This window comes from Mytilus trossulus, chromosome 12 (assembly GCF_036588685.1).
Source record: "Mytilus trossulus isolate FHL-02 chromosome 12, PNRI_Mtr1.1.1.hap1, whole genome shotgun sequence".
Taxonomy (NCBI): Eukaryota; Metazoa; Mollusca; class Bivalvia; order Mytilida; family Mytilidae; genus Mytilus; species Mytilus trossulus.
Window position 1 is genome coordinate 48,947,687 of NC_086384.1, and position 25,489 is coordinate 48,973,175.

Consider the following 25,489-nt stretch of genomic DNA (forward strand, 5'->3'; position numbering starts at 1 on the left):
TATCTATTAAGTCAAGTGGAGTACGCATATAGTACTTACCATCACGGCTAAACAGTAAATTCCACTGAGCTGCGTTAATAACATGTTTCATTTTCAAGTCAGACAGTTTTCTATATTCCTTTTTAATGGATGAATTCAACCGAGAAGGATGAAATTCTTTATCAAACAATATACGCACAGCTTTCGGACAAGTTCCAGCCACCAATAAATGCATTCTTAAATAATTCTCCTCTTCCACTGAAACATGTGCCACACATGAAACATTGGCAGTTGTCATCGTATTTGTATGCTTTCTAAATCTTGAATCAGTTTCTTTAGGCTTGTATAGTGAAATGCTTACCTTGCTGCAAACTGTCTGGCATTGCTGATGAAAGCAGTGTATTCAATAGTCACTGTGAATTGCAGCAAATAAATTGATGCCAACAGTTTTTCCATTATTAAAGTTCATCACCATATTTAATGATATTCTGGACTGTATTTTTTACTTAACGATAATTAGTGTTCATGGCTCTAAGTAGATTTTGCTCCCACGTTCAATATTAATTGTAACATGTCTTTGCACTTTGCATCATATATATGTTTCTCACTTGCGCTTTGGCAATTCAGTACTTGCTTATAAAGGAAAACTGTCTGTTATTGTGGCCTTTGCTATTGAAATTTGATTTTCCGCTTATCATTTTCCCATTTATAGTCTGTCCTATTTATCACAGAAATTTATATTTTCCATTCAGTTTGAATACCAGTTATTACTGGTTACAAGAAGTGTATTCCATAATGTTTTGATCATGCTAGTTAGGCATTCGCTTATGTACTGAATTATCCCTACTGCTGCAGTCTATTCGAGAAAAACCTAAAATGTAGGAAAAGCGATTGTAATAAATAACAAAAATATCAAGCCATGGTGTACTATTAAAGTTGGTTTTATGCAAAACATTCCGATGCCGTAAATGTTCAAGTGTTATGTTGATAATCATAAACTACTTGTATTTATCAGTAAAATACTCACTCAATGCGTTAGAAATAATAAAAAAAAACACAATATTTTGCAGTGTTTTTTGTTTTATTTTTAGTTTTCATTAGAATGTAACATGACTAGTTGCGTTAATAATTTCGACTGTTTAAAGACACCAGATTCAAGTGAATCAAAACTTATCATTTCGTCTTGTGATGTTGATACGGAAACATAAAAAAAGTAAAAAGGAGCACGTGTAAGATATGTTTTATGTTAATCACGACTCCTGATTTTACCAGTTATTTTCAAAATCAGTCTATTCCTACTGTATCTAACAGTAACACCAAAACCATTATTAATTGGGATCTTAACATAATTCAACATGAAAATCTCGGAAAGGTGATTGAGCATGGTCCTGAGTTTAGAGAACCCTAACACATCAATTGAAATCATTACTGAAAAATGATTATAGATTTAATTAAGGACTACGCCAGAACACGGGCTTAACGAGAAGAAGTTGAACTAGACACTTTGTCAGAAAGGGTCAAAACAATCAGGTCTCTGTTGAAAAACTGTGTGAATGATGATAGACCAAATTCTGTTTTCAGAGACAAAGAGGCTGTGAAATGTCTATCATCTCTTCATATATAAGTATGTTGTTGTTCCTGCGGACAAAGCTTCAAATAATGCTGTCTTTGTTTGTAAATCGTATACTACGAATGTCTTGAAAAGAATTAGGAATACAATGAGCACTCAGGTAATCCAACATACAAAGACATATCATTTGACAAGGATGACATTCTGGCGAATCATATGTCCTTCATGGTTGCAATGAACATTACATTTAGGAGATAACTGTATTGTATTTTAGGCTCCGACGGCATCAATTACGGATTTTTTGGTCGCAAATAAGTTTACTGGTGACTTCGTATGGTTCTTACAACCTCAATTCATAAATTGTACACAGCAATCGTAAATTACTAATTTCTGGGTCTCGTAAACATGAATAAACGCCATGTAAACAAATCAATTTCCCATGACATTCTAGAAATGAACTTAAAAATCAGGTGTAAATAAACGGATAAATTAGAATGGAACCAGATGGAATTGAACAGTGGTGTGAATAACGAAATACCTTAACATCAATAAATATTAACAATATAACATTTGAGACCATTTTGACATATTTATGAATCATACACGCATATTACATGCATTGAAAAGGAACAGATGTCTGGCCGGCACAACAATACCCTATGCCATATTTTGTTTATAGTGGACAAAAGGATAAAGCATGCTGCAATAAATATATTAACGCGATTGCAAGAGAAAAGATATTTAAATTATATGTACTCCTACAGATCTAAAGCATTTTAAGTATTAACAACAAGTTATCATCGCTCCTAGAGTAGGTAGTTTAACAACTACTTTAACACCTGTCTGATAAAATTGATGTTTATAATTACGAACAGTTTCGTGGAGCACTAAAAAAGCCACATCAAAATAACCTGATTGTAACGACACTTCTCTAGTTTAGGTATAGCACATGATAACGGAAGATCAAGTTCTTCATTTTTGGTTGACATTCTAAAGTAACATAGAACAGACCTATGATTAATCAGGATTTCTTAGATGTGAAGTGTCTAGGAAATTTATGTAAAATTTCAAAGTAAATTGTCACTTCCTTATTCCTTTATCAAGCATGTTATGCTTTATTTGTTTACACACGCTTGTTTATAGATTTTGTTTCCTGAAATTTTGCTTCTTAAGCAACAGAATCTCTCCAATCATATACAGTTTTCATTATTTGAAGATATACATGTAAATATAACATATCACGGTGAAAAAATTCTCTATCCATAAACAATATATGTATATTTAACACCCGAACGATTATGCGAAAATTAGTTGTTATTGTTTGTCTTGACCAGGCAGCGGAATATACACGGCGATTAGGGGTCACAATATGAACATGAATCAAAAAAAAAAGCAGTACTGTATCCATTAACAGTAAGTTGCAAAAGAGGTCGTTCGCTTGGCATATTTGATATACAATTTGCTTCACTGGTAAAATGAAAATAAATAGTTATCTTTATGTTTATATCATATGAGGCCAATAATTATCAAAGGTACCAGGATGATAATTCGATACGCAAGATGCGCATTTCGTCTACACCAGACTCACCAGTCACGCCAAAAAGATGAGTCAAATACGACTATGGTAATTAGATATAAATTAAAAGCAATATTAAAAACTTACTATATATTGGTTTGTTGATCTCTAGAGAACAGACTATAAAAAAGAAGGGTTGGTGAAATTCTTTTGAGAGTTCACTTTTCCTCCATTTTGTTAATGTATAATTTACACTTGAATTTGGATTATTTGTATACGTCTAATTTACATAACAAATAAGGTTTTAAAAATTAAATACAAAAACATTAGAATGAGTTCTTTGTTTAAAGTATGTTACAGTGTTTTCATTGTTGAATTCTGTTCACCGTATCGAAAGTTTAACAATTCAAACTTCCTTTTGAAATGTAATTTAAACCATTGTGTTTGTTATGTTATCCAGTTAATTGAAACATACCTTTTACTATCTGTCAAACTTAATGCAATAATTGAATATAATTTAGTCAGAAATATACGTTTACCTGTTAATTGAAATGCGATTCTTCGTATATTTTTCATACTAGTTCAACAGTACAATACTTTTTTAACAGAACAGAAATCACCGTATAGTAGACCTTATTGGTATTTAATGTGCATTTTTCATTTAACTTTTTCCGAACGCTGAATTGAAATGCACACTTCTAAAGACAATTTGAACCACACACTTTTTCTCGATCACTTAGCGGCGTGTAGCCACATTCTTATAACAGTAACCATGTGTAGGTTTATGCATAAAGTAGACTAACAATTGAATAAGCTAATCTATTTAGATTGTCAATTGGTTTTCCTTAATTGTTTAAAATCATAATTGATAATTATGGTTAATACCGAGAGCATGAAATTTTTATATTTTTTTCGAAAATGGGACAATAAACAGGAATGTAATCGAATGCTCTGTTGTTATTTTTTTCCATCTTTTTATTACTATCAATAATACAGAAGCATAAAATTAAGACTCGTTCCCAAATTAACCTTTATAAAATAAGAGAATGTGTTATAGTTTACGATGTAACTATCAAAAAAAGTCAAAATACCTTTGATTTAAGCATGTTATAGCATAGAATGGCTTTCAAAAATAAATAAAAGCGATATTGGGCATTTTCTGCTATAAAGGCATTTTCATCACAACATTTAAAAACAATTAAAACGAATATTTTGTTTTCCAGTCTCGATTTTAAAGATTGAAAAGTAGTATGAGTTGCACCTCACCACAATACTATTCACATTTAAGGTCAGAATATGAGGTAAACAGTTGACACATGTCTTTATAATAAGTTATGCACTTTCAAGTCTGTTTCAAAATATGAAAACAATATACATTAAAATAAAAACAAGAAGATGTGGTATGATTGCCAATGAGAAAACTCGCCACAAGATCCCAAATGACACAGCAATTTAAAACAATTTTAGGTCAGTCTTTAACATGGTGGAAAGACCAGACCACTTTTGAACCTCTTTGATGACAGCAATCAAAAATTATTTCATAACTCTCTAATAATATCCTTCAATTAAGGAAATCAACACTAACACTCAAATTTCCGACTAAAGGGACGGCTTTTTGTTCACTATTGTTTATTTTACTTATTTGGATAGTGATTTTTTGGTGGCAAAATCTTACTGTGTATATATCACACCTCGTTCACTATGTCCGTGTCTGTTGTGACGTTTTAGATTTTAATGAACTGAACGTAATCTAGTTATTACTGGTAAATTATTAAGAATTGTGTTACCATGAATTACTAAAACCTTTATAGATTCCTAAATAAATATTAAAATTTTGTTTTGAAGTTTGGTTGTACTTGCAGAAAACTTATTTTAAACGGGATACCAAATCCTCATTATAACGGAGATGTTGTTAACCTTATGCCAGGAAAAACGATCCGTGTAAACTTAAATAAACTTATTCTAAAAGGTTGAACCAAAATCACATTAGACCAAGACCATGCAGATCCCACTACGATCTATAAAAGAATAAGATCATGGTGAGGTCATGGTATGGTTGGCGTGTATATTCAATATCGTGTAGTGTTCGCAATCATACTACTACCTTACTATGATCCATATAGTTTCCACGATCATACTACGACCTTACTATGATCATGATAAGAATAAGCGAGAATTCCGCTACGACAGTAACACGTTCTAGTTAAGATCTTGTCACGCTCTAACTACGTCTTATAAAAACTCACCACAACTCACACGATCTATATACGCTCTATCAAGACCGTCCCGTTCGTATTACGATCTTAATAAGGTTACTACGATTAAATCACGACTCCACTATGTTGTCACTACGCTTTTCCTCCTAAAAATATCTTCACTTTCCCAATGTACACACTCGTTTCTTTGAGAAAACATTGTCATTTATTGTATCAAATACACTTAGAGATCGTGGTTATAAAAGTAGAGACATTTGTAAAGACATTAATCATGTCTTATTTGAATCTTAAGCTTGTCGACGCCTGCGCTCTATGTTTCCTGGTCCTTTATTTGGGTGAAATCTAGCTGATTTTGTCAAATTTCACCAAAATCCCTTATCTTGACCTTTTTGGGATGTAAAAATCAACGTGTTAGAATTAAACTTTGACAACAACAGTTCTGTTTAACTATCCAACATGTCTTTAAGGCAACTTAAAACATTTATTGTCTTGTAAAGATGAACTTTATAATTGGGGCCAAATATGACCCATACCGAACTTACTCCTTTGTAAAAACATTTATTGAATCACGATAACAATCAGATATTGTTATTAATGATCTAAAAAACCAAGTCAAATAAGACATCAACCTGTCAGAAGTTGTTGCAATGCATAGAATACTCATGTATATGGATAAGACGAGGAAGGAACTAGACATCGGTTTGACATATTTGACGACATAAACAAAGACATGAAAGAATAAAATGTGTGTATAAAATCACTTGAACATGCTTTTTATATTTGTTTGATATTGTCAAGTACTATATATTTTTTTATATCATTCCTGTTCATCTATAATTATGTTGTTGCCTACAACACCAACTTGAACCTTGGGATGACATTTGTTTCTCTGTCTCTCATACCAATCAACTATTTTTATTTTGTAACTATTTACCGGAAAATAAACGTTTCCTACGTATTTGGTTTGATTTTGAAATACTCATATACCGGTTTGCTGTAAATATACAAATTCAATTATGTACTTCCACAGTTTACTCGTTTTTAAACATGAGATTTACACTCAAGCAACTGGGTAATTGTTGCTAAAGTGAAGGATGTCACATACATCAATATCCATGTGTATACAGTATCTCCATAAACTTAAACATAGATAATCCTAATCATTTGCCAAATTGTGTTTCTCACTTCTGTCTGCACTCGTACATTGAAAATTAAGTCAAGGTAATAAACTTCTGTCAAGCATATTCTATAGATTAGTCTAGTCAATTTTACTGCGCTTTATTCAATGTTTGCCTGAAATTCAGGCGAAGTGTTATCCTACTTTGCTTATTTATTTTGCTTTTGTTTTGTTTTCTACATTTCACTTTACAATTACTGCCATACATCTTAGTATTTCAAAAACACAGATTATTGAATGAACACAGACCTTGCTAATTTTTTCAATAGTATTACAGTATCACAAGATAAGTGATATCTGCTATCATCAACATCTGTTATTTATTAATGTTTCCCTTTTATATATATGTTCTGTACTTATATGTTTTGTTTTGTACTTTATCTCGTCTATGTTTGAGTGTCCTGTTAATAAATGTATACGTCATCTTTCGGTTTCAAAGATCTGTCCAAAGTGTACATCATGTGCTTATGTTTCACTATATATTCATTATAAGTTTTGATAGTTTCGACTGTTCAATGTTTTAACATGAATCTGTAAATTTGTAAACTATATTTTTATACATAACATTATCCTCCCTATAATTATTAAAAATGTTTTTATCCTCAGTAGAATTATACAGTTTTTATTACTGGTTGCTGGAATTGAGCAAAATCCAGGTCTAGATCAGAGTAACAAAAAGTATTTGAAAATAGAACACAATAATGTGTGTAGTTTACTTCCTAAGTTAGATCTTATTAACAATGAACTAAACGAGTATGACATTATTTGTATATCAGAATCTCATCTTGACAAGTCAATTACTGATGACCAAATTAAATTAAATGGGTGTCATAAACCTTTAGGTTAGTTAGTAATAGACATGACGAAGGTGTGACCATTTATATAAAAATAGCTTACATTTTATCATACGGAATGAAATATATGTAAGCAATCTTGAAATACTTTGGGTTGAAGTGAAGAATTGTAGTAATGAAAAAATGTTAGTTGGTGTTTTATACCGTCCTCCAAACGCAAATTCTAATATATGGGACTTATCTAATGAGTTAATAGATAAAACACATTCTTTGTGGTGATTTCAATTGTGATATGATCTCAAACTCAAGTAACTCTTTTAAAAAGTTACTTAACCGGTTAAACTTGAAAAATGTTGTTTGGGAGTCTACCAACTTTACAACCGAACTGGTACTTGTATTGATTTATGTGTGACTACTCGCAAAAACTTAATTAAATCAGTAACTGTACTTACACCGATATGCAGTTCTCATTCTCCTGTTGCAGTCGAAATTTCATTTAAAACTGTTAAACAACACTCGTTTAATAGAGAAATTCGAGATTTTAAGCGTGCAGATTAGGAAGCTCTTAAAAACCAGTTAAATGATACTGACCGGAATAATGTTGTTTTTAATTCAAATATTATAAATGAGGTTTATATGAACTTTGTCAAAACGTTCGAAAGTACTGTCAATATATATATACCTACTAAACTATTACAGTTAGACCAAATGATAAACCATTAATGAACAAGTTCATAAGAAACAAGATAAGACATCGTAATAGAATTCACCACAAAGCGAAAACTTCAAATAATCCAGATCACTGGAAAAAATTAGAGAAATTCGAAATTATCAGTTTAGTTAGAAAGGAAGAAGATGATTATAAGTGCAAACTGACATCCCAACTTATTGACAGAATTATTCCCTCTGGTAAATAGTGAGGCATTGCCAAGTCTGTATCATGTCTTACTCAAAACAGAGATTCCCCCCTTTTTGGAACATGACGCCAAATTTTGTTTCATCCATTGGACAAATCAGAGATCTTGAACAATCATTATGTTGATATAGCTAATATTGATATAGAACCCGTAATTCCTGATAATTATGAGCCTTCTCCATGTCATTTAAACAAATTTGTCATCACTTAGAAATACATTTAAGACCAGTTAAAAATTTTGAATGTTAATAAACCAGCTGGAACTGATGATCCTATTAGTCCTAGAAGTTTAAAAAAGGTTGCTAGCTTTATTTCTAAACCATTAACTAAGTTATTTAATATGTCTCTATCAGTTAATCAGGTTCCACTGTAATGGAAAATTGCACATGTTAATCCTATTTTTAAAGGGAAAGGTAGTCCACATTCAGCTCTTAACTATCTGTTACTAGTGTTGTATGTAAGATTATGGAAAAAAGTTTTTTCTAAACATTTTTATAATTATATGAGGAGTAATAACCTTCAAAGTCAAAGTTTCAATCTAGATTCCAAGCAGGTGATTCTACTGTTAACCAGTTAATCGAAATATATCATAACATAATAAGTAATATGGATAGTGTTAGGGATGTAAGGTTTGTTTTTTCTGATGTATCAAGAGCTTTCGATGAAGTTTGACATAAGGGACTTTTATTTAAACTTAAACAATCTGGCTTAAATGACCAGCTCTTATCTTGAATAGAACGTTATCTTTCGGATCGTCAACAAAAGGTAGTTTCAGAAGGCTTTTCATCAACTCTAAGGGGTATACATGCAGGTTAAGACCCTTTCTGTTTCTTTATTTATATGATTGCTATAGTAAATGACATTGCTAATGATATTAGACTTTTTGCAGATGACACATCTTTATTTGTCATAGTAGATGATGATCATGCTGTAGCAGCTGCTTCTTTTACTGCATGATGAATTGGATGTTACCTCAAATTGGGCAAAATCATGGGCTGTTCAATTTAACTCTGAAAAAACTAAAAATATTGTATCAACTAGATGGGAAAGGGAGCATCCATCTGTATTTTTTTGGATTAATTGCGAAGAGGTTGAGAAAATAAATATTCACTGTCATCTTGGGATAACATTTCAGTCATCAGCTTCATGGCACACGCATATTGATATTAATTATAAAAAAACATGCTATCGCCTTTCTGTGATTCGTCAAGTTAAACAATTATTAGATAGGAAATAACTTATACGTATTTATTATGCTTTTATTAGACCTATATTAGAATATGGGGATGTAATATGGGGCAATTGCTCCCAGCATGAGACCGAGCTTCTTGAAAATATTCAGATAGAAGCTGCTAGAATTATTACAGGATTACGACGTAATTCCTCCAGACAAAAACTTTATATTGAATTAGATTTAGAAACCCCCACTCTTGATTTCTTATTCTTTAGCAAAAATAGATACAAAAAACATATAGATCAATCACAAACCAACAAAAAACATAGAACTACTAGCTCTTGGCTAGAGACTGGCCAAACAATTTAAGATATTCCATTTTAGCCGTAAAACATACCACTTTATGCAAGACATTACAAGAACGTTTTGGATACTAATTTGAGTGAGCATTTATAGTTAAACATTGCATGTTTGCAGAAATATACTGATTAAAAATATTTACAAACACATTATATGTAGTAACCACGTTCGTACTAATTTTAAATAGCATTTCAACTGAACTTTTTTTTTATTATTATTTTTACAAAAATAAACTCCAAATCTGTTGAATGCCAGTATACATTGAAAGATCAGGAATCCTCTAATTTGTTTCATTTATGTAACCGTTTTAAGTATAAGGTAGCAGTATTTGTTCAATGTTTTTATACTCTCTTTGACTGGACAGGTATTTCGAAAAGTCAAACATTCATGGAAAAGTGATTATTGAACATCAATTATGTTTGGATTTCATATTATGTCTTTCTTATATTGTTGAGGTTTGAGAGTGTTCTAGTACTGTATTAATAATGATCTCAAATTGTCTTATCGTTAATGATTATAATCATTGATACTACAGACATAATGAAAATCCACTCCATATAACAAAATTCCGTTTGTAACTTGTTTTCTGTATCCTTTTGAATCAAAAACATATTACTAATTTATAGAGCATCAAGAGACATCGAATTGCGCATCTGGTGCGGGACAATTGGTACCGTTAATGCATATTATAATGACTTAGTACAACGACAGTAATACATATATATATATATATATATATCAACCCAACAATGTTAGATCTGTAAATTTGCTTTCGCAAATTTTTGGTTCTTCCCTCGCCGGGATTCGAACCCATGCTACTGTGATATCGTGACACCAAATCGCCTGCACTGCAGCCGTCCCGCTAGACCACACGACCACCTGGGCTCTCAAAAAAAGAGCTTTAGGTGGCCATATGTTACCTTTCCACGTCAGTTTTAATCTAGCGGCGTACTACAGTACATGATATATAAGGCATGAAGATGTTATTGTTACAGATCAGCTAAATTATCTATAGTAAAGGATCCTACAAATTAATGTAAGATACAGTCACAGAAAATAATCATATTCATAAGTACGTCTGAGTCAGTGACAACCCTACAACAGATGTATCCATCGGATCGCCATCAATGATGGTGATACATGGCTGTGTACATAATGTATATACAACTCGTCTAAACATCAACCCAACAATGTTAGATCTGTAAATTTGCTTTCGCAAATTTTTGGTTCTTCCCTCGCCGGGATTCGAACCCATGCTACTGTGATATCGTGACACCAAATCGCCTGCACTGCAGCCGTCCCGCTAGACCACACGTGTGGTCTAGCGGGACGGCTGCAGTGCAGGCGATTTGGTGTCACGATATCACAGTAGCATGGGTTCGAATCCCGGCGAGGGAAGAATTAAAAATTTGCGAAAGCAAATTTACAGATCTAACATTGTTGGGTTGATGTTTAGACGAGTTGTATATACATTATGTACACAGCCATGTATCACCATCATTGATGGCGATCCGATGGATACATCTGTTGTAGGGTTGTCACTGACTCAGACGTACTTATATATATATCAATATATATCAATTTGCTTTCATTTCTATTCTATAGAGTTATAAAAAACAGTCGTAACACGTGTTTATCTGCCTCCTTCTGATGCTACAGATTACATGTTGGAATATTTAAGAATCAAAGTCACTATATCATTGTGTCCTTTTTGAGTGGCTATTTGCATGGGTGTGGTAAAATTAAGTCCGTCTTCACTTGCACAAGTATTGATATCTGCTCCTTTTTCCAGTAATATTTTAACTATTTCTGTATGACCTTCACGACAACCTGCAAATATAGGAGAAATACTACCTCTACACATATTTATGTCTGCCTTGTTATCCAGTAACACTTTTACTATATCGACATGATTATATCGACAAGAAACAAACAATGGAGATTCCCCATTATCTGGACACTTATTTATGTCTGCATTGTTTGCTAGCAACAGCTTCACTATATCTACATGATTATATTGACAAGCAATATGTAAGGCAGATTGCAGACCATCTAAGCATTTATCTATGTCTACTTTGTGACGCAGTAAAAGCTCTACTATATCAAAATATCCCCTTTCACAGGCAGCAAGTAAGGGCGATTCTCCACCATCATCACACATATTTATGTCTGCTTTATTGTCAAGCATGATCTGAACTATATCAATGTTATTCTTTTGACAAGCCACACACAGTGGAGATGTTTCACTATTACTACTCTCATTAATGTCTGCTTTGTTTTCAATTAACAATTTTATTATACCAACATGATTATTTTGACAGGCTAATAACAGAGGAGTATATCCGCAACTGTTACATTCATTAATATTTGCTTGGTAAGAAATTAACATTTTTACGATATCTATGTAACCTTCTGCACAAGCAACACACAGGGAAGTTAACCTATCATAATTTCTTGCCTGATCAACATTTGCCCGGTTTTCAAGTAATAGTTTTACTATATCTGCATTATTATACAGACAAGCCCCAAACAGGGGAGATGTTCTATCAAATTTGCATTTATTAATATCTGCTTTGTTGTCCAAAAGGATTTTTACAACTTGAGTATAGCCTTCCTCTGATGCTACAAATAAGGGACTTGTACCATCAAACCTACAAAGATTAGCATCAACTTCTTGATCACAACACCATTCAGTATAGGTTTGTCACCTCTAAAACAGCATTGTAACAAGACAGTATCATTTGAACTGACACAACGGGTATGAGCTAGTTGTCTTTGGTGTGATTCATCAAGTGTGTTCAAATGAATTAAAAGTGTCTGTCTGAACTTTGATTGTTCCATGTTGTTATTAGCGAAAACATGCATTACATTCCCAATTGACCAATCCTCGACTAATCTTTGTATGTACATTTTATGGTATTTAGGTGGAACAATTGTGATGAAGCTGTCCATGTCGTTTTCTCTTTCAAATAAAAATCTTTCCATAATAAGATTACTGTCTGCATTCTTGATTAAACACTGAATCATCTGTTTTCCAAAATAATAAGATAAAAAATCGAAAAGTTTATCATGTACAGTTTTGTATACCCCGTGTTCTTTTTTTATGAATGTCTGTTCAAGCGAATTAAGTTCATCTAATAGGGATAATCTCGATGTTCCCTTATCTAATCTACATGCTTCACATGTGTTCTCGATGACTGTTCTTGTTAATGTACTTATCTCCTCTGTTAACATTTCTTCCGGCAGTGCATTGTTTTTAAGGACACACAAAGCCAGTGCACAGTATTTAACGAAGTGTCCCTTCTTCTTTAGTTGTTCCAACTCTAATTCATACACTGAGAATGGATTTTTAAAGAATTCAGTATCTTTTAGGTCAGTATTATCATGATACAATTTACACAGTAGTGGAAAACAATCATATTTATCACAGTATTGAATTATATCTGCAGCTTCTGTTCCTAGATATAAGTCTGCTATTGATTTCCTTTCCGATTGCAACAAGCATAAGTCGTCTGATAACAAATTACAAACAGTGGTTCTGAAAATTGTCAAAGATTCAAATTTTTCGTCTCTATACACTTGTAACCGACAGGCGACGATGATTTTGGTCGATTTGTTTTGAATGAATTTTTCAACACGCTTGATAACTGTTTCCCAATTGTTAAGGTCAGAATAATTTACGGAATAAGTTCCACAAAAGTCATCCATAACAAACAATGTCTTCTGTTCTGGATTATAAAACTTAATAATGTCATCTGGATTTGTTACTGGTAGTACATCATAACCATCATTCGCCATTTTCAAAAATGAATGCTGGAGTATTGATGTCTTCCCAACACCAGAACTAGCAGTGATAGTAACACAACTGTTTTCCATTATACATTTAAGCACATGTTTTGCTGCTCTGGTCTCTACAAACAATGCATCATTCTTCTTCCATTGATTCATTATCTGACTGAACTGAACTGTAATATCAAAACAAACGTTTTATTTATCAGTCAGGGGCATTACTTAAACAAGTAATAATTAAAATTACCTATAAAAGTAATGTTGAAAACGAGGCTAATTTAAATATAACTTATATAAGTTATTTTTCTGAATATTATTTTTATAGGTGTCCAAGAATACAGATTTTACTAGCTTTCAATAATTTTCACAGTTATCTGGTTATTTTTCCCTTGATATCTAAAAACTAATTCTTCTGAAACACTAATTAACTTTCCGACGCACTTATCTTTCATACCGACGCTTCTGGGTCAAAGATTGGTCTCTTGGGACTATTAAATTATCATTTTCCTCTAAAATCTTGAAGGTAGACTGATATAAATAGATAGATACTTGTGAATTAATTAAGACCTGAAGTTATTTATAATTTGTAACCTAAATCAGTTAAATATGTGCCTTAGATAAGTGTTATTGCTATTTTTTTTCAAAAATGTTTAAAATAACTTATTCAGGTAATATTTTTGTCATTATTTTCAAAGTTACCCTTAATCTCTTTACTCCTCTCAAATCTGATAAAACCTTCATTTTATGATATAAAATGTTGTTTAAAATCATGAAAACTACATTAAGTGTAAGTTTCTGTTGCAAATTAAAATAACTCTATTAAGTAATTTTATTATTTTTAAAATAAAAAAATACTTATATAAGTAATTAAAAAAAATAACTTGTTTAAGTAAAGCCCCTGACTGTTTATCATATAAGATAGTTTATCACAAATTGGCAATACTATAACTTTCTTTTATACTGAAACGTCTGACACATGTATAAGAAGGTGTTCTGCAATGCTATTATATGTGATGAAAGGTCAAAGTGTCTAATTCAATTCGGTTTTATACCCTACATTGATTGGATAAAGTAAAGTCCAAATTAACTTTTGAATATTGATGAAAATGATACCTCCCTATCCTGGGGACCTATTATTTTTGAAAGTTGTATAATAATACTGGGAAGTTTTTTTGGGATTCTGAATTCCAATTAACTCTCATGACTGTTAATTGCATTTATAATCATAAAAAAAAGATTTTCGAATTCAATGTTGCTGTACTTACGTCTTATGTTCCAAGGTACAGTTGATTGGTTTAAATATTTTGTTCTAAGCTCCTTGCATTCCTCCGCCATTTGTGAACCACCTAGTCTTTCTACGGCCTATAAAAAACACATTTATAACTGAATTGGCGAAACGCTGAGACATCTACATGGTTATGTAGGAGCCATAAGACAGGACATATTTAAACAATTGACAGATGCCAAGCTCAATATTGACCTAAATTGACAAATATCGATTTATACCTTATATGTTTATATAAATAAACTCATCATAGATACCAGGACTAAGTTTAGTATATACGCCAGACACGCGATTCGTCTACAAAAGACTCATCAGTGACACTCGAATCCAAAAAGTTAAAAATGCCAAATAAACTACGAAGTTTAAGAGCATTGAGGACCAAAAATTCCTAAAAGTTTTGCCAAATACAACTACGGTAATCTATGTCTGAGGTAGAAAAGCCTTAGTATTTCAAAAAAATCAAAAAAATTTAACAGTAAATTTTAAAAAATAACCATATCAATGACAATTTATGTCAGCACAAAAAGAGAAAGGAAAGATACCAGATGGACAGTCATATCATCAATCGAAAATAAGCTGACAACGCAATGGCTAAAAGACAAACAGAAAAAAAACCAATAGTACACTTGACACAACATAGCTATACACAGGCAACATTTTCTCACATGAATCTCACATGAATCTCGCATGAATTTCACATGAATCTCACATGAAATTCCCATGAAAAATTTCACGTGAGATTCACCTCAATTGAGCTTATACATGAAACTCACGTGAATATTTTCATTTGAATTTCACATGAATTGAGATTTACATGAATCTGATGTGAAATTTTACTCATGAATTTCACGTAAAATTTACAACAAAAAATGGATAGTTTTCATGATTTTAATTAAATTTTAAAATTCATATGTTATTTGAAATACACTATTTCGTGAGTTTCACGTATAAGCTCGTTTGAGGTGAAATTCATGTGAATTTCACGTGAGATTCATATTAATTTAAATTCACATGAAATTCATGTGAGTAAAATTTGCCTGTGCAGACTGACAGTATATAACTGACAGTTGTTTCATATCTCAAACATATTTGTAAAACAAGAGTTGACATTGATTCTTTTATGTATTGACATTTTATTAGTAGTCACTGTATTTTGAAATCAACAAAGACGTAATGTTGAACTTTGAAGGAAAACATGGACTTGCTTGAACTAAATTCTTATATTTCTATGTCTTTGTGCTAACACATATATTAAAAACTCTTCTACGGTTAAGTAACAACAGTTTCATGAAATATTACAGTCAGTCTAAATCTAAACAGTAGCTACCGACTAAGTCCCATGAAATTTATTTTCGATGATTTTGTTTACAGAATATTCTAAACAAGAATTGTATGACCTGCATTTACTGATTATTATCAATGATCCATGGAAATGATAACTTACAATATTGCCATGCACCAAGCATACCTTTTTATGTAAACTATTATTTTGCACATTGAACCTTGAAAATTTTTGAACGGACCAGAGGCATATACAAGATGAAACCCTTAGCTGATAAGGCATATGTTTCCATGAAATGAAACATGTCGGCATTCGACCTTCTTATTATAAAAGCTTTTAGGCAAATAGTTTTCGCCACCGCGGTTGACCTAATTGTATCCAAACCGATTGTATTCTGATGTTTTTTAATCCAAGATTGCGGATGACAACACACTACTGTTTGTTTAGAGTTACTTGTCTTAAATTTACACTATTTGCTACTGTAATCGCAAACTATTCCGGATGTTACGAAATTACAAAAAAAAATAAGTTCATGATTTTTACAACCAACTGAGCTACACAAAACCTTTTTTTTATATACCTAAAGTATCTGTCCTATGGTTACACAAATGTAATTTGTTTTTAATTTAAATTTTGGTCTACCCCAAAAATTTTCATATTTATCTGAAAACTTCATATGATCATGATGATATATACATATAAAAAATACAATTACTTTAGACAAAATGCTAGAGAGGACTATACATTATAATTACCCCTTTTATATCCTCCCAGGCAATCAAGAAGAAAGGAGATGTGATTTTCATATCTTTAATATGAGCTAGCTTGTTTCGGTAGTATTTAATTCTTGCCAGGTCGTCTGTAGCTGTGATACCTGTTGGCGATGGTAAATTATCATATCCCCCTGCAGGTTGAGGTAAGTTTGTCACGTTCCTGATTAATGCTACCATTAATGTCACATCAAACGTCTGAGATGTTATAGAACCTATAAATACACTAAGCTTTTAGTTAAATGAATTTATGAAATGATTTATAAATCATCAGCGATAAAAAAAAATACAAAAGAGAATATTGAAGCTAATAAGGCAATGAAAAAATTACAACATGTTATGCGAAAAGGCAAGTTAATTTCAACTCCACATTTGACATTCGTTTTGTTACTCCTAAAATAAGAATTGAAGTTATATCAATTAATCAACTTGATAATCGACACACCTTAAAATAAAACCACAATGACTATTTATATAAATGTAAATAATCTATCAGTGAAACTTGGCTTATTATTCAATTTTGAAATAGAAATACGTTATTCGGGAAAGACAGGACTGTTAACCATCAAATCAAAACAAAAGCAAAACATATTATATGTAACTTTGTTTAAATTATTAACACATTCAAAAAGTAGAATTTACAATAAACCCAGGAAGGTATTACATGATTGTTTATGATGGAAATAGAAATTGAAACAAAATTCACCATAGCTTTTGCCTATTTTAAGTGTTTCGATTGTGCCCATTTTGATTGATTTGCAGGAACAAAAAAAATAGGTAATTCATAATAGATAGAACAAGGTAAACTTAATATCTGTTAAGTGTGATTGGTGGTTTCTTTCATTCTAATTTTGCCATTCAAATTTCGTTATAAGTCCGATAAAAAAGGTACATTCGCTGTACGTTTGTTACTTTGTTTTCACTCACCACCTTTTGGTTAACAATTTATCAAACAAATGATTAAAAGGTAATCTCTATATATCGTCAGTATAGATAAAAATGTAAAATATTTTCGTTTCAAAGCTTTAAGAGAAAAACGAAGACACAACAGACAAAATAATATTTTCCACACGAGAGGCGAAACATACCAAAGGTTGATGAAAACTAATAACTTGAAGTCAAATATAAACGGACAACACGTTGGCTACCAATAGTTTTCAAAGCTACCAGGATTAAAATTTAGTACGCCAGACGCGCGTTTCGTCTACATAAGACTCATCAGTGATGCTAATATCAAAATATTCAAAAAGCCAAACAAGTACGAAGTTTAAGAGCATTGAGGATTCAAAATTACAAAAAGGTTGCCAAATACGGCTAAGGTAATCTATTCCTAGGATAAAAAAAAAATCGTAGTTTTTCGAAAAATTCAAAGTTTAGTAAACAGTAAATTTATAAATATGACCACATATTTAATATTCATGTCAACACCGAAGTGCTGGCTACTGTGCTGGTGATACCCTCGGGGACGAAACGTCCACCATCAGTGGCATCTACCCAGTGGTGTAAATAGTAACCAAACGGCTTATTGCATTTTCAGTTTGTTGTAATTATTTATGTTTACTCTTGTTATACGTTTGTTATATACGAAATAAGCAACGTCGTTTAAGATTAAAAAAAAAAAACGATTAACAGATTATCATTATCATCGTACCGACGAAAGCAATAAAACAATTATTTTTGTGATGTTCAACGATAATCTAAAATTACATATGTATATTTGTATACACAGTTTTGGAAATATGTTTATCCTTCTTCCAAATATGTAGGTTTTTTTATTCCATATATCTGTTTATCAAAAGATATCAAGACGACATTGACCTAAAGAATTTCAAGAATTTTTATCCGAACGATTATTCAAATAAAAGGTATCATCATCTTGTAAGACGTTGTGTAGTTGAACCAGCAAACAACTCGTCCATATACAGGTTGCACGAAAGACGATTACAAGAATAAATTATAATATGAAGGAAAAAATCAGCAGTTACAATGTATGTGGTATTTCATACTCGCTGTTTTATAGATCTTACTTTAAATATGGGGATCAAATGCATATAAACACTCCCTGCAGTTAATATCAACGGTTAATTTTTTATGGCGTACAGTCCACAAATTATGATATTTTTGATAATGCTTAAAATTGCACAGCATTATCAAATCTTGGGTCTACTGTATTCTTATTTAGCTTTCGTAATTTCTTGTTGGCATGTAGATCTTTTATTTCCTCTAATTTAAATGAGAAAACATTCAAAATAATGTAATATAAGAAACTTTTTGCCAAAAGTAAGATAACAAAATACCGAAGCTAGCCAACTCGTTAACCCTCTCAATTTAATGATCATCGCATGAATTTCCGTTATATTGTTAAACAGGTGTGAACAAAACGATCAGACATAACAGATAAACATTTCCGAAATGGGACTACAGCAGTCTCTATTCTGTTATAATCTAAATCACTATAGAATTAAGCAAATATGGCAACAACAAAAAAGCATAAAGACAAGGCATATAAGTTAAAAGGAAAACCAAGAACTCAAACATTAACCTTAAGAAAATAACACGATGGCGGGATGACTTAGTTGTAGAATTTTAAACCAACCTCCACGGGGAAATAGTAACTACCACTGTTCTGCGTTAATAATATGCTTCTTTTTTTTAAGTCATTCAGTTTTTTAAGTTCCTTTTTGAGTGAAGATGATAAGCAGGAAGTGTGAAATTCTCTATCAAATAGTACACGCACAGCCCTCGGAGAAATACCAATCAGCAACACATGCAGTCTCAAATAATTATCCTCTTCCTCTGAAACATGTGATACGGATATGGCATTGCAAGTTGTCATTTTACCGTATCAAGTAAAGTCGTAAGCAGTTTCTTCAAATTTATTATAAAAAAAAGTCCTGTTGTTGTCACTGTATTCATAAAAAGTATATTCTCTGTCACTTATTTCAAATTTCATTAAAGTGTGTTGTCTACGGTTGTCTCCTTTGCAGTTAGTAGTATCACTTTACACTACTACTTAGAACTGTATTCTTTTCTATCCAATAATTAAAGATTTACTGGTCCAATGATATACCGTCTTTCTTGTTGTATTGTCAGTTACTTTTAATTTATTCTGAATTATTTATTGTCATCCTTGCTATTTGAGGTTTGTGACATTTGCAAGTATATATATATAATGTCTAGCTGTGGGGTTAACATATTATGCGATGATTAGATCCGCACAGTTTGTGTAGGCAGTGTGTCAACTGTAAGTCCTTCTTATGTGTATAATTGTCTTGTGTACTTTTTTCCGATTGTAGATCTATTATTCACTTATATTCTGATATACCTGTAAGTAAAATTGAATTTCAGTTTTAATCGGTTAAATTGATTCAGCGATACTGATATTTCAAACAAAAAAGCGAAAAAAACACTGACTTAAATTAATATGTTATTATATTGTTTTGATGAAAAGTTTAGTTACAGTTTCTATTTATCCATAAAAAATAATTTAAACAAAAGATAAAAGTTTTTAAAACTCCGGTTTAAACTAATGGTTCTATGTTTTGCGCTTAAAACGTGTTGTTCAAATTGAACTCGTAAACAATGGATATAGAGTTGACAGAAGATCATCCAATCCTAGATTAATTGAAGTTTCAATACGTTTTAACGGTTTGTTTAACTTGTGTTTTTTTTTTAATATCGACAACTACGTATACATGTCATATTCAGGATTCTGAAAACGTTGTTTATGAGATAGAAAGAACTTTACATACACAATTTCTTCATATATAGTCTATGTAAATCGTACATACTCATTTCAGGGAAAATGGCGACCAATATTTATTTTTATAGATACAGACACAGATCTACCACCACTGATTAACCCATAAAAAAATGGCCCGATATTTTACAAATTATGGGGAACATTTTTGTAGTATTTCCTCCGTATCCCTCCCTACAAAAGCGAGGAGTAGCACACACAATTGATTATTTATTATTTTTGCCTAACCTTAATTTGAAATGCAATATTTGATATAGTAACCCCTTTGCAACTTTCAAAACTAGATGGTTGCTGTCTCATTGAAGTATACCCTTTATCACCTACCTAGTAATGGTGGCACTTTTAATATATTCTACGGTATAGGAAAATATATTGACCAGTGCACAAGGAAACGAATGTTGCATTACGATAGCTGTTAATCCATGTTTGAAATGAAACACAAGGATTGTTATTATTTTTGTGTAGCCCATTTTCTTTAACATCCATTCAATCTTTACTAACATCGTTAACGGATGTTTGCATAGCAAACGAATTCTTTGGCATTAGGAGTGAGATAAATTGTTCAGTGTTATGAAATGTCATTATTTCATTTATTTTCATTCTTTGAATCTGATCATTACAACACAAACACGTTAACGTGTGTGATTAAGTTACCTATTAAAATGTTATCAGTTCCTATAAAACTTTCAAAGCTATAAAGAAAACATCTATTTTAGCACAAGCTAGTTATTAATTTATTATTAATTTTTAAAATGATTATGTGACTGCTAATTTCTCCTTTGAGATAATTATGTAAGTTTCATATAAATTCCATTCAATTCAAATATTTAATGTCGTATAAAAAGTTAAATCACATTGAACGACATTGTTCCTTTTTGAATGGTGTCGAAATATTCTTCACCGAATAATACAAATAGCTAAATATTGCCAATTTTGATTACAAAAATTCCTTGAATACATGATTCATATTCTCATATGTTTTTATAGATATGAGGCTTCCATTCCATATTTCTTTTGTACCTACTTTTCTCTCGAAAATATCCCTTTTACACTTTATCTTATATTCGGTAACCATGTACATAACCATGTTTTTCCAATCATTTCAATATAATTTTATAATGCAATTGATTTTTATCAATGGTTCTGATTGGATGAATATTAGCATACACTTCTCTACCATTTGATTAAGGACCTTACGTTTTGAATTTTCCTCAGAGTTTAGTATTTTTGTGATTTTATTTTCTACCTCCACCTCTGTAACTGACAAAAAACGACATTTTGAATTCTGGAATGCATTGACAGGTAATATCCCCTATCAAAACATGAAAAAGCAAAACAACTAAAATTTGGAACCTAGGAATATTCTTTATCTAACATGTCTAATTTTATTACGTTCTGAGGCGGTCAAGAAGCCTGAAATTGTCCGGTGTTTACGTTTGACGCCAATGCATACCTGAGACGTCACCTAGTTTAGGGGAAGGCATCATTTTGCTTTTTTGTGTTTGATTGATGCTTCCTTCCCTCCAAAAATTTATTGAATTGATAACAACCGAAAATTTGTCATAGACCAGATTGTTTGTAATGACCCTGTTCTTTTCATAATTGCCTGATTCATGGATCTAATAAAAAGGAAAATCACAAAAATACTGAACTTCGAGGTAATTTCATTTTGTTTTTGATGCGTTAATTTTCCTACACTACGTTACATGCGACTGCAATATTATTAATGCTTTCTGTTTAGTCCAATTAATTCATAAATCTTGCTTTCATTTGTTTGTTTCAATTTAACGTAAAATATGCATGCAAACGTCAATGAATACATTCGTGCTAAACAAGTTTTTTTCTGGCCCAATCAAAACGTTTTTAGGTGATATATTTAAGAAAGTTCAATATATTAGATCATACTTTTTTTTATTTAAGTCGTTCGTTATTACCTTTTCATGTCTAAATGAAGAGAAAAGACCTGAAAAAACGTTTACCTTTCATTGTTTAAATCTTGCGTGACAAAAGTTCATATATTATAATTCGTATCAAAACAGTTGATCATAATCATAGTAAAAAAATATTCAAACTTTGTTTATAACCAGTCAGTTATATAATAAATTGAAGAACCCCCCCCCCCCCCCCCCTCAAAAAAACAAAACAAAAAATTTTAACATGTTAAATATATATTATACATGAACATTCATTAGATTATTTTACAAAATCTCGTCTCTGTGTGCTAAGAACTACTCATGAAATTAATTTTTCATGCATGGAACAGCTGGCCACATTCGGACCATTTAAATAATATATTCAATAAAGTTTTAATTTGCTGAGAGCGTTGATCCATAAAATATACTCTATATGAAAATGAAAAGTCGATCATCGATATTAACATTTTGTTTACAATATAAATCCACGCTATGAAACTGTATTGTTTAAAATACTTGAGTTATTGGTATGATCTTCTGTACTACCGCTCTCATGGTTTCGTGTGAGGGTGTGTGTCTCGAGGGCGGGAGATCATTTGTTCGAATTCCGACCGAATCAAACAAAGACGTTTAAATTGGCATTTACTATTTCACCGCTAAACATGTGGCATTATAGAGTAACTGCACAGACTGGTCGGTTCTGAACCGAAAATGAGTCCGGGTCGGATGACTGTTTTTTTTCTGCGAACTAAACATATAAAGTAACCCTCCACAGTTAGAAAATGAAATTAACAATGAACCACAAAATGTTTTATCATCTGCTATTCCTGGATTTCTTATACATTCTAATACATAAATCTAACTGTTTGTGTTTTTCATGTGCATATGTATGTAATCAGAATCGTCCATAGATTGTGTTTTCAAAGGTCAATTGAAATGTAATCCATATTTTGTGTATCTATGGCAACATTCTGCATTTATTTACCATATAGTATTTCAAATAAGGGAGTTTAAAAGTCACATACCCCACAAAATTTGGGTTAAGCTAGAATTTCAATGCCTTTGAGTGATACCTTTTTAGAAACTGTTGACATTAATCTTCCTAATAATCATATGAAAATGGGTGTCTTTCGCCTCATTGTTTCGTAAAATTTAATCACAACTTAAGTTAAGTTCGTGCTACAAAAAGTTGGAAAAAAGCATTACAATAATTGCCGGACCAATGACCAAATGTGTATATTTGGTATGGATATGCAAATACGGACTGTCATACAGAAAACATCCTATATTACAGACATTAAATTATCATGATTTTCAAATAAACCCAATATGAAGGCTATTTCAAACCTCAGCTACCAAAAATTAAAAGTTCTTGCACACTAGCTCTCATATTTGAAAAATCCAAAGAGGGCCAATTGCGAAACTAAACACCTAACTATGGAGTGCGAGCTAACATACGTTCAACAAAAACGGATAAGCGTGTCAGTCTATTAAAAAGCGGGATAAATACTCATATTATATTGACATGTTATCGTCCTGAATATTCATTTTATCAGCCACTAGTCGTCATTCATTATCGTCATTTATCTTACCTTTATAGAATACAGTGAAGAGTTTCTCTTTTATAGGTTAATATTACAACTTCTTAAAATTTTACAGATCAAAATTAAAATGGGGCCGGTGAACGTTTTAAACCAAATACTTGTACTTGTTAGAATTTTTTTTTATAGAAAATAATTTTAAACCAAATGTGCCTTTTGGAAAATATATATTATAATTGACGGTAGATATTAAATTAAATAAAATTGAGAATGGAAATAGGGAATGTGTCAAAAATACAAAAAAAAAACGACCATAGCTATAGAACAGACAACAGCAGATGGTATACTCCGTATAACTATTGTTTGGTCATGGGGTGGTTTTGAGATTATTATTCTGTATACATTGAATACAATTTTTTTTTCTGGTATTAATTTTTCGATTTTATGACTTCTATTTTAACAGTCTGAGGTGTAAAGTTATAAATCTTATAAAAGATGAGGGTAGCGTTTGCCAATTGCCATCAATATAATTTCTACCGATTCAACTAAACAAACGTAAACAATTTCTAAAAATATATTACAACACGTCTTAGATAAGTACATGTAGAATATATGTCAGAGTTGATTAGTATATAAACAATTCGTATGTGTCTGTAGTTAATCAGTATTCTTTATCTTTTATATATTAATCATCTGTCAGTGTTTTGAATTTTTTTAGCTGTGTGGCAACATTTCATCTGAAAGTAATTAGTTTCTAAAATTAGAATTAGGTTGCTTTAAATAACTTTGAAATGTTTGATATATAATTCAAGTATATCTAAAATAGTTGTAAAGCAAATACACTTTTGTTTTAACGTGTCCGAAAAAACAACTCAATGAAATTTATAGATTGTATTGTTTGTCAGGTATTGGCTTTTCATCTTTAAAGTTAAAGTTTTTTTTTATCCTTTCCAAAATAACTTTTGTCGGACTTTTCTTGAATTGCGTATTGTAGTGCATTTACTTTTCTACATTGGCTAGAGGTATAGGGGGATGGTTGATATCTCATAAACATGTTTAACCACGCCGTATTTCTGCGCCTGTCCCAAGTTAGGAGCCTCTGGCCTTTGTTAGTCTTGTATTATTTTTATTTTAGTTTATTGTGTACAATTTGGAAATTAGTATAGCGTTTATTATCACTGAACGTCTCCAGATCCAAAAAATCGTTGATGACATGACGGTCATATGACCAAATTATGCCTAAAAGCTGACACGAATGACGTTCAGCCAATCAGAAGACGTGTTACATCCAAATTTACTCCATATGCTAATTGAATATACTAGTACTGTAACTATAACAGTCCTGAATATTATACACTTAAAACCGACCACAGCAACACTTGTAAGAAATGCACAATTCGGAAATTCCTGTATGGAACGAAACAAATCAAATTAAAAACTTAAGGAA

At 31.5% G+C, this 25,489-nt stretch overlaps 2 protein-coding genes and 1 long non-coding RNA gene across 3 annotated transcripts; all 3 read right to left on the minus strand.

Annotated features, from left to right (window-relative positions):
• Positions 1-11,362: 11,362 nt before the first annotated feature.
• On the minus strand, positions 11,363-12,091 carry LOC134692527 (ankyrin repeat domain-containing protein 50-like). Its single transcript, XM_063552984.1, has one exon. The coding sequence runs from the start codon at positions 12,089-12,091 to the stop codon at positions 11,363-11,365; it is 729 nt and encodes a 242-aa protein (XP_063409054.1).
• A 233-nt stretch (positions 12,092-12,324) lies between these two features.
• On the minus strand, positions 12,325-17,037 carry LOC134692528 (uncharacterized). Its single transcript, XM_063552985.1, has 3 exons — positions 16,814-17,037; positions 14,757-14,853; positions 12,325-13,667 (listed from the first exon to the last, which is right to left on the minus strand). The coding sequence occupies exons 1-3, from the start codon at positions 17,006-17,008 to the stop codon at positions 12,325-12,327; spliced, it is 1,635 nt and encodes a 544-aa protein (XP_063409055.1). The 5' UTR covers positions 17,009-17,037.
• Positions 17,038-19,690: 2,653 nt separating this feature from the next.
• LOC134692745 (uncharacterized) lies at positions 19,691-20,959 on the minus strand. Its single transcript, XR_010102261.1, has 2 exons — positions 20,913-20,959; positions 19,691-20,153 (listed from the first exon to the last, which is right to left on the minus strand). It is a non-coding gene; the product is annotated as an uncharacterized LOC134692745 (long non-coding RNA).
• Positions 20,960-25,489: the final 4,530 nt, after the last annotated feature.

Coding starts and splice junctions, on each gene's coding strand:
- LOC134692527 (XM_063552984.1), bottom strand. CDS start 12,091: ATGTTAATTTCTTACCAAGCAAATATTAATGAATGTAACAGTTGCGGA.
- LOC134692528 (XM_063552985.1), bottom strand. CDS start 17,008: ATGGTAGCATTAATCAGGAACGTGACAAACTTACCTCAACCTGCAGGG. Junction 14,854..16,813: donor CCTGGGAGGATATAAAAGGG/GTAATTATAATG, acceptor TGTTTTTTATAG/GCCGTAGAAAGACTAGGTGG. Junction 13,668..14,756: donor TGTACCTTGGAACATAAGAC/GTAAGTACAGCA, acceptor TTGATATTACAG/TTCAGTTCAGTCAGATAATG.